Raw genomic sequence first — 15936 nt, forward strand, 5'->3', positions numbered from 1 at the left:
TTTAATATGAAAAATCAACAAGTTGTTAATGTACATACACTATATTGCCAAAAGTTTTGGGACAGAATGTAATATGGAGTTGGCCCGCCCTTTGCAGCTATAACAGCTTCAACTCTTCTGGGAAGGCTTTCCACAACGTTTAAGAGTGTGTTTATGGGAATTTTTTGATCATTCCTCTAGAAGTGAATTTGTGAGGTCAGGCCGAGAAGGTCTGGCTCACAGTCTCCGCTCTAATTCATCCCAAAGGTGTTCTATCAGGTTGAGGTCAGGACTCTGTGAAGTTCCTCCACACCAAACTCTCTCATCCATGTCTTTATGGACCCTGCTTTGTGCACTGGTGTGCGGTCATGTTGGAACAGGAAGGGGTCATCCCCAAACTGTTCCCACAAAGTTGGGAGCATGAAATTGTCCAAAATGTCTTGGTATGAAGCTGAAGCATTAAGAGTTCCTTTCACTGGAACTAAAGGGCTGAGACCAACACCTGAACTCAATGATTTACAGGGGTGTCCCAAAACTTTTGGCAATTTGGTATAAATTCACTGTTTACAGTTCAAACCTGCAAAATGAATCTCTGATTTTGATTCGTGGTTAGAATATGACATACTGAAGGATCATATCTGATGGATCACCTTCACACCTTCACCTGACGCTACTTTACATACAGTCCTCTAGTTCCTCTGGATGTATAATGGAATTACTGTGTGTCTAGTTATTATTTAACTCTGCCCATGTGTCAGTTGCTTGCATCCCGATATAAAACTGGCAGGATTTCCCTACAAGGAGCCGAATTTCACCCTAGGACAGATTTAGCAAAGTAGTTTATTTCTGCGTCTGGACTTCTGGGTTTTACTGACGCATTGTGATGCTATAGAAACCCAGACGTATAAACACAGCAACAGCCATTTTGTAAAACAGAGAGAGTCTGAGCTACTAAATCACCATGATGTCTCTCTCTCTCTATTTCTCTCTCTTCCCTCCCTTTCTCTCTCTCCCTCTCTCTCTCTCTCTCTCTCTCTCTCTCTCACTATATCTATATCTAGTGAAATGTCTTTTAACAAGCTTTTCCAGTCTCTCTCTCTCACACACACACACACACACACACACACACACACACACTCCAGACTGACCTCGAATCTTGTGTTCACTTGCCAGCTTCCGCATCACAGTGTACTGCCAAGTGGAGGCCATAATTCAGGGAGGCGCTCCCCCTCCGTGTGTGTGTGTGTGAGTGTGTGTGTGTGTGTGTGTGTGCGCGCACTTGTCTGTGTGCTCATGTGTGTAGGGGGAAGTGCGTGAAGAGACACAGTCTCAGCCTTGTCCAAGTCCTCTAATTAGGGCAGAAAAATGGAGTAAGCCCAGGCTATCTGGCTCCTCGTCTTCCAAAAGGGTGTCCTGCTCCAAATTCACTACAAACTGCGTAGTGCATTATGGGTATTCTCTGCCATCTAGGGTGCACCAATTAGTGCACCGTGTGTTATGTACTTATGGGTGACTTTATTAGGAACAGCTGTACACCTGCTCATTTGGTCAATTATCTAATCAGGCAGCAATGCAGCACACGAACCCACGCGGAGGCACGTCAAGAGCTTCGGTTCATTTTCACATCAAAGAAATTTTGCGATCTGAGCCATTTTGACTGTAGCATTGTTAATGAGTCTTTCAGTAGACACGCTGCTGACCTGAAAACCGGGAGCAGTCTCTGGAGATTAAACAGATTGGCAGGAAAAACAAACGAAGACGAAAACAGCAGTTCTGTGGGTGGAAGCATCTTGATGAGGAGACAGATCAGAGACGCATGGCCAGACTGGTTCGAGATGACAGGAAGGCTGCGGGAAAATCAAATAACCACTCGTTACAACCGTAGTGAGCAGAAAAGCAGCTCAGAATTTTGTGTTCTAGCATTTTATTAAGCAATAACAAGTACTTTTTAAATCATAAAGAATAAATATTGTATAAGCGTAGACCTCTTTCTCTTCAGAATTTGTTTATTACAGGGAAGATATCTGATTTCTGGTGCTTTCTGTGGACACCCATGTAGCCTGGCAGTTCCAGTGAAACCATGGGTCAAAACGAAAGACACTAGATACTCGTGCTAGTCACCAGTGAAGAGTGATTTGAGACTGAGAAGTAAATTTATACAAATTAGATATGTTAAGCAGCACACTGAAAAGAAAAAAATCCCATCGTGCCGGTTGTCTGTAGTTCTTCAACTCGACTTTACATCTTATCTACATTTAAATCCAGCTCAAAAATGGAAAGACAAGCCATTTTCCCAGTATTTTCCCCTAAGATTTTAGCTGCTTTCATATAGGATAAAGCAACATGAGCGACTTTCTCTACATTCAGTCCTAGCTTTCGCTTGAGACTCTGCCACTTTTTTGTCCCTAATATGACAAACATCCTACTTTCACAAAGACTGACCATCTGACTGATGCGGAACGTCTGACCCTAAGCCATATTTGACATCCAAATCTACAACACAACATTCTCCATGACCAAAGTTTCCTCAAAGTGACTAAAGATTTGACATTGCCTTTTTTCAGATGACCCATGATGCAAAGATCAGCTTTCAGTCTGAACAATAATAAAGGTGACACATAGGTACTGTGGCGTCATTAATAGCTTTGCTGATGCACCATCCCAAATAAAGTCCTAATCAACAGTCATTAACAGCTTGAAGATGAACAGCGATGGACTGGTGCGATGTTACCCCTTTTATTACCCTGATTATTTTCCTGTAAAAGCACAGCCATCATCCTAACACGATGTTTTACATCTCAATTTCGTATTTTTGTATTTATGCAATTAAAAAGACCGTTTAATTAACGATGTGGCTGATAACTTAGCTACCTCCTGTTACAGAAATGTGATTTCAACTGTGAATTCAAATGTGTATGGAAATCTTCTCACAGGTCAAACCCTGAAACTCTCAAGGTCATGCCACACTGTGTAGATAAACCTGTTCAATTTCGATAAAGTGCGATTTGAGTGGAGGATATTTTTTTGTCTTACTGTACAATATTAAAAACAAATATTTTCCGTATGTATGAGTTATTATATGGCGTATAGTTAAAGCCTTAAGCCTTTCGGATTAAAGTTTTGGGTTTCAGTTCTTCAAATTTGTCCGAGAGTTTCAGTGGAAGTGATCGTACTGTTCTTCGTGTCTTGTCGATCTTGTGACGTCAATGAACGCAGCACATTTGCTTACACACCCAGTCCTTATGATGCAGGTCGATGACCGTTCAGCAATACCACAGCACTCCACGCAGCACGTCCTGATATCGTTAATAAAACTGTTATCGTGTGTGTGTGGTCTGGGAAAACCCACTGGATGTTGTTGCTGCCTGATTTCTCGACTAAGAAACGTTTTCTGCCATTCACAAACTTTCATGTCTCACCTTTAAACCAATGTTGAAATATTTTTTATTATTTTGTAAAGATCATGGACGGTTTAACGAACACGGCTATAAAAGCGCCTGGAAGCGGCTTAAAAGAGAGTTTATTTTCAAGAACATCTTGTTTATTGTATGTGAAATTAAATGCAAATGAAAATCAGGAAGCAGTCAGTGACTGTATAATAATAATAAAATTTAATAACATAATAATTTAACGTCATATATCGTATATTATTATGAGACATTTGAGTATTTGAGCGTGGTATGTGGCCCAAAATTGGTTTTGATGCTTGTATTAAAGACATAAATACAAAAAGTGAAAAAAATATTTCATCTGAAGAAAGCTTTTCAAAGTTTCACGTGGCAGGAAAATGTCTTTTCACCATTCTGTGGCTGCTACATACAAATATATTAGTAATAATGTCGTAATTCAGTTGTAATTCATCATGATCACAACAAGTTTTTTCCCCCTTCCATTTGATTCAGCTTTAAGTGTGTGCCTTCCATAGATGTCTATTACTCAAACAAGAAGAGCGCAAGATCACATAAAGAACGATTGTTTATTAACCTTAAAAAAGGATCTTATTTCTAAGACCAGCTGGTGTGCCGGCTTAGCTGCAGCTCCTCGCCTCCATACGCTTCCCATGTGTGTTTACAGTCGGAGCCTCGTGGAGATTAGAGCAGATTTAGGACAGGACATGCCTACTGAGAACAACAGCATGGCTCAGGATGCGTGTAACACACATGTAACAGGAACGTCACGTGATTTTTGCCTTTGTGTACTGGAATTATCTTAAGGATATTCCCTCCCGGAGTAGTTTATGGACAAATCCAGTAAGGAAGTGTTGTGATTGGTGGCAGTATAGATAAAGGAGGCATAGTTCAGTGAGTTTAGGTAAGGATGTTGTTCATATGAAGTCAGTATATCAGGAAAACAAGTGTGTAATTGTTAGATACGGGGTTTTGGGTCAACCATAACTGATACTATTCAAAACACATGAACTGTAACACTAATTACAGCAATAAGGAAGCAGAAAATAATCCTGCTCTCGATTAGTAAGGGATTTTGCACCTGATTGGATTGCTTTCCAGTCCCTGAGTTACTTTCATTTATAGGTTGTTAAAGGTTAAAGGATGTGAAGGAAGTAGAGTAAGGGCTGAAGGAAGGAAGATCGTAAATCGGAGAAATTTAAAAAAAAAAAAGAGGTGCAGAGTAGAGCAGATTGTTTTAGTGCAAGGCTTGTTTCTGCCCTGACATGTCGTCTCAGTGGCTGATTATGTAACATGCCATATTTTCGGACATGTGGTGAGCCCGAGGCTTGCTTTTGGTTCTAACCAACCTGGTTTGAGTTTATTTTTAGGTCTCCTCCGTAACCTAGTATAAAAATGTTGTGGTATTGTTGTGAATTTATATATATTTTTCTCCATACAGTGTTATCCTGCTCAACCAAAATCCACTAAGCGCTTTAAACGTACACCCAAACTGTCTTTATTTACATGGCTGGCCATTGCAGTTTTGCATTGTGTGTGTGTGTGTGTGTGTGTGTGTAATGCATTAAAGCAGTAAAAATTTAGAGGTCATTTCCTGACCTGTACGCTTAACACTTTTGTTCTTAAGGTTATCGCACTAATGATTACCTTCCCTTTATATTCTGAGATAAAGTACGTATATATACGCTCCAGGAGAGTTTGGAGACCGCTCAGATATTTCAGGGCATCATTTAAATAACATGTAAACATTCTCTGCGCTTTGCTTTTAATAAATGATACACCAGTCAGGCGTTGAGTTATACAAGGCCGGCTATGCATTGTATTTTTTATTTATTTTTTTAATTTTCCAATGAACTGCCATACAGGTTTCTTGTGTGACAGCTGTAACAAACTATAAGCTGGAAACGTTGCCCTGGAAAAGTTGTTAAAAATTCATTTAGACCAGGAAATTATTAAATATCAATTAGGTTTTGGAAATGCTGTGGAATTCTGTATTTATCCACACAAGCAAATAAGAAAACAAATAAAAACCCAAAAATAAATATTGAAATAAATATGTTCATTAAAATACAATAAGTAAATAAATAAATGAATGAATCAATCAATCAATAAATAAATAAATAAATAATTAATGATATTAAAATTTTATTTGATCTCAAGTCGAAGAATTTTTTAAAAAATTATAAAAGAACTTTTTATTTTTTATGTTTGGAAATATTTATTTTTAATATACGCTGCTAGTAAATATTTAACACTTAGCATTTTAGAAATGTTTAAGTACATTGAGAAATGTCTGACATCTAATTTTTAAAATACAGATCTTTTACTATCAACTGTTCAAGCTCATGTTTTAACGAAACATTATTTCGAGACCAATTAAATTCTCACTGGCAACACAACAACAGACCATCAGTGGAAAAGTGGAAGATTTTAAAATCGCAAACTTCCTTTGCATTGTTCATATCTTAACATTTTTCCTGCTTTCATTGTGATCTAAGGGTGTACAAACTTTTGCACTGATTGTGCAGATGTATTATTACAGCTTCGGGTTAATGTTCTTGCTGCTGCTGTTTATCCAGTCTCCAGTGCCGGTGCTGTTTTACGTTAAGGTTAAAAAAAGTGAACGCTGTTCTTGGAGGTTTTCGGGTGTTTAGGTACCATGATTGGGTTCGGTTTGGTTTGTTTAGTTTTTGTGTTGTTTGGGTTGGTTTGCTTTGGTTTGTTTAGTTTTGTATTGTTTAGTCTTTGTTTGGTCTGGTTTGTTTTTGTTTGGTTTGTTTTGCTTTGGTTTATTTTGGGTTGGTTTGTTTGGTCTTTGTTTGGTGTGGTTTGTTTTGTTTTGGTTTGTTTAGTTTTTGGTTGTTTTGCTTTGGTTTGTTTAGTTTTTATGTTGTTTGGGTTGGTTTGTTTAGTCTTTGTTTGGGTTGGTTTGTTTAGTCTTTGTTTGGTTTGGTTTGTTTAGTTTTTGGTTGTTTTGGTTTGGTTTGTTTAGTTTTGTATTGTTTAGTCTTTGTTTGGTCTGGTTTGTTTTTGTTCGGTTTGTTTTGCTTTGGTTTGTTTAGTTTTTGGTTGTTTTGGTTGTTTTGCTTTGGTTTGTTTAGTCTTTGTTTGGTTTGTTTAGTCTTTGTTTGGTTTGTTTAGTGTTTGTTTGGTTTGTTTTTGGTTGGTTTGTTTAGTCTTTGTTTGGTCTTGTTTGTTTTGGTTTGGTTTGTTTTTATTTGGTTTGTTTTGCTTTGGTTTGTTTAGTTTTTGTTTGTTTGATTTGTTTTTTGTGTAGTTTGGTTTTTTTTTGTTTAGTTTTTGTTTTTTGTTTTGTATAGTCTTTGTTTGGTCTGGTTTATTTAGTTTAGTTTTCATTTTAGCTTGTTTTGTTTTGTTTTTAATCTAAGCACTAACCGGAACTATCTTGTTTTGTGGGCGCTCCATAACATGTTAAATGTAACGGTAAACAGAGGAAAAAGGATCATTCTGGTTCTTCGGTTTAAAGAAATGTATTTGCTGAGGAGTAAAAGAGGAATGAAACCCTTCTGCCCATGCTCTTTAGGGGTGGTAATTAACATCACACCACCCTGCTGTTGGTTAGTTTCTCATAACAGCACAGTTTTGTTTTATTTTGTTTTATCAAAAATTGAGAATGTGTGCATGGTCACACTTCAGCTGCATTATTAAGAAGCTGAAATGCACTGTAAAAGGTCACAAATAACGCCCATCACCTGTTATTGATTACTTTCCTGGAACAGCACACTCTGAAGTGTTTTATTTTTCCCCTTTATGTCATACTTAATTCATTCCTCTGTTGCTTTTTCTTTCCTTCTTCCACAGCTGAAGATCTCTTTCAATGAGTCGAGCCTGCAGAGCACCTTCGAGTACCCGTCTGAGAGCAGCGTCTGGGACAGTGGCGAAGAGGAAGAAGAGGGAGGAGGAGGAGGAGAGGAAGAAGGAGGAGTCAGTGTGGAAAGGATCCACATCCCCCGACCAAGTTACACCTCCAGCCCGACTGCTCACAGCCCCAACGGCACTGGTGAGATGGCAGGGAAATGAACAGAATAAGAGGAACAGAGAGTGTGAGAAAGAGGAAGAGAGAGAGAGGAAGAGGGATGGATGTCAGGCAGGCCAGGAAATAGATTCAGTCTGGGTTAATGATACACTTTCTACTTGGAAGGAATTCCTGTTTGAGGAAATGCTCACTGATTCAGGGTCAGTTTAGGAGCGGTGTTCATGTCGGCTATATTTAGACGCATGTGGAGTGTAATGACACACTCTTACTGCTCAGTCCTGACACCTGCTGGTCAAATGTGGTAGGACAATAAAAATGCCAAGGAAAATTTTTTATTTCTTCTAGATTCTAAGCATTAAAGGGCCAGGAAAAGAAAATGCTTTTTAATTCTATTTATTAGTGATAACACTAGTGTGGTTATATCAGGCGAGGGAGTAAAAAATCCAATATTCTTGGATTGATAATTAAATGATTAAGGTTCAGCAACTGACTCACTGACAGCATTTAATCCAAACACTAAACTTCCAGTTCTGTTGTCTGTACATTGTGTGGCGAAAGAAGATGCTAGATTAAATAATCCACCCTGTTCTCATTCATTCGCAGTCTCGGACACTGCTAAAGAGCCCTGCTAACGTAGGAACAGTGCCATTCGGTGTAATCATCTGGCACTACTGTTCAGTATTGTTATAATGGGATAGGGGTGCCAAAAAAATTTTTTCCCTCAACTTTCAAAAAGTTGTTTTTTGAGTCATCTTTACTAGGATGTTGATTCTGTGAACATCATGCTTCTGCTGTTAGATCTATCCAGCTACACTCCAAAGCACTCTATGGACTTCACTGCCTGGCAGGAGAAGAAGCTCAGTGACTCCACCGACTCGGAAGATGCAAATTCCCAACACGCTGACGTGTCCGACGAGGTGATGGTGAGTTGCTTGTTTATTCGGCGTTCTGGAAACAGTGCAGAAACATTTGAAAGAATTTTTTCCTCACCGTCCAGTTTATTAGGAACACCGGCACATTCATGCGGTTATCCAGTCAGCAGCGCAATACACAAAAATCGTGCTCTTAAACAGTCGGCATACTTCATCTACATCTGTTTATAGTTATATTTAACGTTGTGGATCATCTTAGAGACGAGTTAGTTCCCGTTCTCAGTGACATTGGCGTCGCTATTAGTCATTTAACGTCACCATGCTTTCACTTCTTGTTTCTTTTTCTTTCCGTTAATAAGACAAAACACTTAAAATCCATCTTAAAGACATATTGTGGTGGAAAACTTCTTCTGTAAATATTAAATACTCTATCAAAATCTCCTTCACATGGACACCTTGACATTTAAAAAAAAAAAAAAAAAAAGTATTTATTATCTGTGTTATTGTGTAGAGCTGTTGCTATAGAAACAACAACGTAAAACTCTTAGATAGACTTAAATGGAAAACAAATGAACCTGGTGGCTCAAGTGGTTAAGGCTCCAGGTCGTTGACCGGAAGATTGGGGGTTCAAGCCCCAGCACCGCCAAGTTGCCACTGTTGGGCTCTTGAGCAAGGCCCTTAACCCTCTCTGCTCCAGGGGCGCTGTATCATGGCTGACCCTGTGCTCTGACCCCAACCTCCAAGGAGGTTGAACGAAGAAAGAATATCACTGCGCTGTAATGTTCTATTTCTCACAAAGTTCAGCTTCTTTGCAGCAAACTACACTCCTTAAAAATTTATTTGCATGGTCAAACTAAACCCCTGTCAATTTTTCTGACTAAAAATCTAATCGTTAATTTCATTCTTCTTTTTGTCTCTCCTTAAAAGTTGACGCCAGCGGACAGCTCCTCTCTCTCCGACTTCAGCAGCGAACCAGCTCTATACTTCTAAACTTCCCCCAGAACCCTGGAGCACACAGGACCAAGCACCAGCCTGGACAACACCCAACCACACATATGCACACATTACACACAGATAGAGGCAAGAAGCTCCAGTAGCATACGCAAAAAAAACGAACGTCTTTCCATTCCATCTCTGCTGAGGTGTTCCGGCCAACCTGAACGGTTGATTTCATTTGCTCTTGACTTCCTGTCTTCATGTGCTGAGAGAAGACTATTAGGAAAAAGAAAGAAAAAACAATGTAAAGGCTGTAATGCAGCCTTGCTGTCTCTCGCTCTCGGGACGTTTGTAGCACCGTTCACCTCATGAAAGTGACCAAATTTCCTACACACGGAGGAAGAAGCTCGGACTCGGCTGATGTACATAATTAAGACTCTGACGAGGATAATGAGGAAAGAGACAGTACATATAGCAGCGCATAACAAACGAATGGGTGCCACAATTCTTGTTCTTTTTGTTCCTCCACTTTGACTGTTCTGTATATGTCTCATGTTTCCTGGATGTCTGTGTTGTGCAACTTGTCCAATATGAAGCTCCTATCCTATGACCTTTCACTTCTAGTTTGCTCATTTGAGTCGGATTTGTGTCGTGTTTGATGTTTTTTAACAGCGAACAGCTCTAAAGCCGGAGTTATGCTTTTAATCGGAACAGGCAGGGTGGGACAAGAACAAAACAAAAGAGACACACAGTGTCCGACAAACAGTGCTGTGTAATGATGCTAAACTACTTAGCTGTGTCTTGTCACTGTGGATCAAAAAAACAAGACTATAAATTTAGCAACCTTGATCTCAGACACTACACTGTGATAAATAGTGATGCCTGACTTGACTCACTGAAACAACTTATTGTCTGAACTGGCTCTTGTTTTTATTTTATTTAGTGAATCGGCTTCTGTCTACAGTCTGGAAATCGGTTTAAGAATAAACCAAAACCAACTATTTACAGTTTATTTTATGCCACGTCTATGTCAGTCCACGTAATGACTCTGCGCACTGGACTCTTAACAAGTGAATCGAGTCTATGAACCGAATCACTTCGTCGGCTGTTTGAATATAGGAACCTGAAAAGAAATGTAAATTCATAAAGGCGGACTAGATCCAAGATGCTGTGATTGATAGCTTTAGTGATCAGTGTTGTTTGGCTTGACTGCTGTTTAAATAAAGAAGCAGCGAGAAATGTAGGCGGAGCCATCTGAATCGGTCGAATAATGAATCAGTTGATTCAGTTGTGAAAGAATCGACTCCAGTAATTTGACTCGCTAGTGAATGAGTTTGGTATTTCGGAGGCGTTTCGAGCCCGCTGTTCATTCACAATTCTGTCTATACTAGCCAATCACTGAAGAGGTGGGCGGGCACTCGGTACAAGCGACTTTTACAAACTGCCACGCCGAAACCCTGCGACCACGTGGAAGCATAACTCAGCCTTTAGGGACGACTAAAAAGTTGTTTTCGATAAACACAATGCAACACTCTTTTTCTTTTAGATATGCAGCTAATTATCACATAAACAACCAGCTCTGATCTGTTTATAACACTGTGACAGTGATGTAACGGCGCGTGGAACACCCCAGTATTGTTCACCGATGCCAACAGACGTTCTCTCTGGTGTTAGACGTCGTTTTTAACGTGTTGTGACATCACTATATACACGCAGGTCACGGGTTCATATTCGTTGTCCTGCTCACTTTCTGTACTCGAAAAATTCTTTCACATTCCAGTGAGCAAAAATGAACTTCTACTTCATTCATGTTCATCAGTGAGACTGTGTGTGTGTGTGTGTGTGTGTGTGTGTGTGTGTGTGTGCGCGCATGGGGACAAAAAAGACTGGACACACAATGCCAACTGATGCCAGTGTGTATGATTGTGTGTGTGTAAGAGATTTTCATTAGTCTCGAAACGCTTCTTTGGCCAGTATTGATGCAGAGATTCTACACTCTCGGTTCACACTTTCATAATTTATTTCATAAATGAGAAATTTTATCATTTTAGATCTTTTAGTACCTTTTTAGGAACGTAGCCGTAGCATCAAGGTGCTGTATTTAAAACAACAACACACAAAAAAAAAAGAAGAAACTTGACTTTTACTTTCATTCATTTGCACTGTTCATTTTTTTTTCTCCTCTCTCTTTGCTTTATTTTGCACCTTGTGTAGTCTTGCCCAAAAAATTATTATTTTTTTTTTTTTGAGAAGGTTGGGGAAGTGTCGCCGTCACGGATGGACAAATTTTTGGGAAATTACAGCCCAGATAAATAGTAACGTTCCTCTAGTTCAGACAGGTTGCCATATCATCGACGCTTCGTTTCACCAACAGCTTGATTAGTAAGTAAAAGAAGAAGTATATAGCAAGTCTGATAAAAAAAAAAATGCTAGCTAAAATGTAAACAGTAGATAGCTTAGGGGTCTTGAGAGGAAAAAAAAAAAAAGGTTAGGACCCTGTGCCTTTACTTATGAGGTAAAAAAAAAAAAAAAAAAAAAAAACCACACCGTCCATCCACTCCTCCAACACCTCCCTGTTTATTTTCATAGTGGAAACAGGTTGCTGTTCGTACTGTACGTTCAATTTCATTTCCTTGTATTTCTGTCCTGGGCTGAATTTATGTGTACATTTGATTTTGAAAATGAAAACAACTGTTTAAACATGGAAACCTGTTCAATAAAGTGAAGGCGGTTAACGGGGTCGGTTGTGAGAACTTCCATGGTCATGAATCGAAAGGACATGACGAGAAATAGCCTTTATTTTAAAAACATCTCATTTAAATACAGTGCATGGTCATAAAAGGAAATGATATTAAAATATCAAGATATGAGGAAAAAGGGTTAAATGCTGTACGGCGTCGGAGCATTTCAGAAGGAAAGGTAAAGGAAATGGCTACATGGGTAAACGGTCTCTGGTGCTCCGGGGCTCTGTGGCTTTGGTGAGGTTTCCGGTCTCCTTCTTCAATACACTTAACAGAGTCTGAGAACTTTCTAGAATCTGGGAGAGAACGAAAAGGAATTGGCTTTTATACAAAGCAAGCAAACGGTTTTATAGTTTTATGCTTCACTAGACAATTTTTATCAGGCATGTGACAATAATAAAAAAAAATATATGAATGCGTACATACGTTATATTGCCAAAAGTTTTAGGACACCCCTTAGCAAGACATTTTGGACAATTTCTTTGTGGGAACACTTTGGGGATGGCCCTTTCCTGTTCCAGCATGACTGCACACCAGTGCACAAAGCAAGGTCCATAAAGATATGGGTGAGCAAGTTTGGTGCTGGACACTGTGAGCCAGACCTTCTCGTCCAACATCAGTGCCTGACCTCACAAATGCGCTTCTAGTGGAATGGTCAAAAATTCCCATAGACACACTCCTAATCCTTGTGGAAAGCCTTCCCAGAAGAGTTGAAGCTGTTATAGCTGCATATACATTCATGTACATGTAAAGGCAGTGGTCCCAGTTTTGGCCTGGCTCACAGTCTCCGCTCTAATTCATCCCAAAGGTGTTCTATCAGGTTGAGGTCAGGACTCTGTGAAGTTCCTCCACACCAAACTCCCTCATCCATGTCTTTATGGACCTTGCTTTGTGCACTGGTGTGCAGTCATGTTGGAACAGGAAGGGGGTCATCACCAAACTGTTCCCACAAAGAAATTGTCCAAAATGTCTTGGTATGCCAAGCATTAAGAGTTCCTTTAACTGGAACTAAGGGGCCGAGCCCAACCCCTGAATTCAAAGATTTGGAAGGGTGTCCCAAAACTTTTGGCAAGATAGTGTATTAATAAATGTGGGTGGGTAATATCAGTGTGCACGGATCCACACTTGGAAGTCCTTCAGTTACATTCAGAAAATTTCAAGAAACAATATGGGACAAACCTATTCTGATCTATTTAGGATGGACAGAATGTGAATTGGGACACAGGGACACTGTCACAGCTGTGTTGCTTTTTAATCAGCCACATGTGGGAGTGTGTGTGTCCATCTCATTAGCCGAGATTATTTGTACCACCCGAAGATCTCGCATTCGCATTAAACATCATTAATACTGGATTGAGCTACAGTGCAAAGAAAATCTCCAAAGGTGACCTTGATAATTGAAATAAAGAATTAAATTAAGCCTTTACTTTCATGTACGCAGCTTCCGTCTCGGCGATGGTCCGGTCCAGTTCATTGCGTGTGGTGAGGCGGCGGTCCAGACTCTCGCACACGCGGCTTAACTTCTCCGTCAGCACGCGGATGTCATGCTGGAGGCGCGTCTTCTCCTCTTCCTCCTGCTGGATCTGCTTGTTCAGCTCGTCCCTTTTAAAGAACAGCTCCTCTATACCTGAGGAACAAAAAACAATTTACTTTCAGAAATTTCTGGAATGCTCTTGCTGTGTTGTAGCTTGCTGTTAGAAGAAAATAATCCAAAACTTGTGGTGTACTGGTGCAATACCGTCATGAAGTTGATTACTTTTCAATCATGGGACGTTTGGAAGTGTTTTATTCCTTTTATACAACAATTTGCAACAATCACGTGGATTTAAGGAATAGAACACAAAAGGGTATGCGGTTATAGGTGAACAAACCAGCAGACAGACGGTTTAAAGTTAGTTACATTCTCAATATAGCGTGTCCTCAAGTGTTATATTTATTAGTTATTAATATATGACCGATCAAAATATTGTCCATTTGGAAATTTCATGTTGTGGAACGTCAGAGAAAACAAATTAGCTAAATAAAATTAGAGAGATCTGACCAATCAGATTTGAGAATTCAGCAGTGCTATATATACACACACATATGTGCATTTATTCACCATAATGAAAAGTAAGTGGGAGTTTCTGTATGTACATTAAAAAAAAGCTTAGCTCTGCAGAATTTTGGCTGAATCACACAAAACGGACTAATGAAGGAGAAGCAGGCGTGCCTGTCACGAGTTAAAACAACAACTAAAGAATGCCTCAAGTGCTCAAGTGGAGCATCTTCCAAAACAAGCTCCAAAATCCGACAACGCTAACATCATAGGATCATCATCATCAGTAGACAGAGGTGTACAAATTAGTGCTTTAACTCGACTAAACTCGTATCACCTCAGTGACAGGTCTTGTAGTCCGGGTCAATTCATGCAGATTTAACGAATCCTACCTAGCTTTATTAAAATATCATGTATATTTTGATTAATAATCAAATAAAAGTGTGTGTGTTTTGTTTTTAATCATTACAAACTGGAAGCAGCTGATGTGATGTGACAAATTTTTGTACTTCAATCTAAAAATGTGAAAAGTTTTACAGATATTTATCGTTTTTCGCATCTTCAATGTTAGACAATGAACATGTTAAATAGTCATTAATGCATCATCAAATTTTATTTTTTCCCCCCAAAATAATTAAAATAATTATATAAAATATAATCAGAATTAAATAAAAAAATATTTTAAATAAAATAAATACAATTTTTAATTATTTGCCATAATCACATTTATTATATACTTGTTTAGATTTTTTTAAAGTATTACGCACATTACAAATGAAAAAGAGAAACCTTTAACAAATTCTAAATGACATTTAAAAAAAATATAATTTTAAACTAAATGTTTATTATTATATCAGCTCTGTTACATGAGTTTGTAATTGAATAAAAAATAATTAATTAATAATTTAAAAAAATAATGGTACCGGTGATATCTCAGATACAAATACAAGCTATTTAGTGACAAACATTCTTTGTCTTAATTTTAAGACATAATGTCTTAATTTTAAGCTACGTGTTAACGATTCTAGTGATTTTTATTGATATTATTGATCGTATATGCATTTTGACCAAAGTGTGTTGAACTACAGAGTTGTGGATTTTTTTTTTTAATGGGATCTGGGAAGAGCATAAAACACATGATCTAAGATTATTAAAGTTATTACGACTATAAATATTGTCACCTGGAATCTAATGACATTTTTAATAAAAAGAGGAAGAAGCTTGAATAAACAAACAAACAAACCAACCAACCAACCCTCGGTGGCTCAAGACAAACCCGGCTGCTCTTATGTTTATTACGTTTATTTATTTATTTTGTAAAAAAATAAATCTGTACAAAGGGAAGGGGCTGCGAATTTCTTTTTCCTGACTATAAAATTTCTGAAATATCCTCTGTTACAGAGAAAGCCAATACCATGGTCAGTATATGATCATTTCTTGCATGGTGCCTCCTCATGGCTTGAACAGTTATCCCAAATTAAATAGGCTATAAAAAACCTTTATATAGTAGTTTAATATTATTCAATAAGGAAACAGGAGATACTGAAAACAGGGGGAAACAGGAGAACTGCTGAGAATGGCTTAGTCCATCTGCTAGCACAGATTATAAATGAAGATAAAGAATTAAATGAAGATATTGGGATCACACACACACACAAAAATAGATCTTTAAGCTGGACCTGTAGTTGAATATGGAGATACTTACACTTGACCAGCTCGTTGTTGTAGGTTTGCAGTGCAGCTCCTTGTTGGCTCATTGCTGATTATCTTTAAGAAATCGCCCCCAAATTCCACCTGCTTTACAGTGATGTTCCACGTGTAATGCTCATGTAGGTAAAGGTTCTTGCTGTTGATTTCTCTGATACAGACCCAGGCGTCCTCCTTGTTTCTGTTTCCAGAGCGATTACAATTGAAAACTTTTCCCCCTGACCAAGCCGTTTATAAACTACCTTCCGGGAGCGTGACG

At 38.6% G+C, this 15936-nt stretch overlaps 2 protein-coding genes across 2 annotated transcripts in view; one reads left to right on the plus strand and one right to left on the minus strand.

Annotated features, from left to right (window-relative positions):
• Positions 1–11680, plus strand: part of tprn (taperin) — a 23841-nt gene extending 12161 nt beyond the window's left edge. The window contains exons 2-4 of the mRNA XM_058382524.1: positions 7209–7407; positions 8182–8306; positions 9183–11680. Of these exons, the coding sequence (XP_058238507.1) occupies positions 7209–7407; positions 8182–8306; positions 9183–9245 (387 nt within the window). The 3' untranslated portion in view covers positions 9246–11680. The remainder of the gene's footprint in view (positions 1–7208; positions 7408–8181; positions 8307–9182) is intronic.
• A 28-nt stretch (positions 11681–11708) lies between these two features.
• On the minus strand, positions 11709–15932 carry ssna1 (Sjogren syndrome nuclear autoantigen 1). Its single transcript, XM_058382536.1, has 3 exons — positions 15676–15932; positions 13360–13559; positions 11709–12228 (listed from the first exon to the last, which is right to left on the minus strand). The coding sequence occupies exons 1-3, from the start codon at positions 15725–15727 to the stop codon at positions 12124–12126; spliced, it is 357 nt and encodes a 118-aa protein (XP_058238519.1). The 5' UTR covers positions 15728–15932; the 3' UTR covers positions 11709–12123.
• Between the last annotated feature and the right edge of the window lie 4 nt (positions 15933–15936).

Source organism: Hemibagrus wyckioides, linkage group LG28 (assembly GCF_019097595.1).
Source record: "Hemibagrus wyckioides isolate EC202008001 linkage group LG28, SWU_Hwy_1.0, whole genome shotgun sequence".
NCBI classification, from domain to species: Eukaryota; Metazoa; Chordata; class Actinopteri; order Siluriformes; family Bagridae; genus Hemibagrus; species Hemibagrus wyckioides.

Coding starts and splice junctions, on each gene's coding strand:
- ssna1 (XM_058382536.1), bottom strand. CDS start 15,727: ATGAGCCAACAAGGAGCTGCACTGCAAACCTACAACAACGAGCTGGTC. Junction 13,560..15,675: donor CAACAACGAGCTGGTCAAGT/GTAAGTATCTCC, acceptor TTTGTTCCTCAG/GTATAGAGGAGCTGTTCTTT. Junction 12,229..13,359: donor CGGAAGCTGCGTACATGAAA/GTAAAGGCTTAA, acceptor GTTCTCTCCCAG/ATTCTAGAAAGTTCTCAGAC.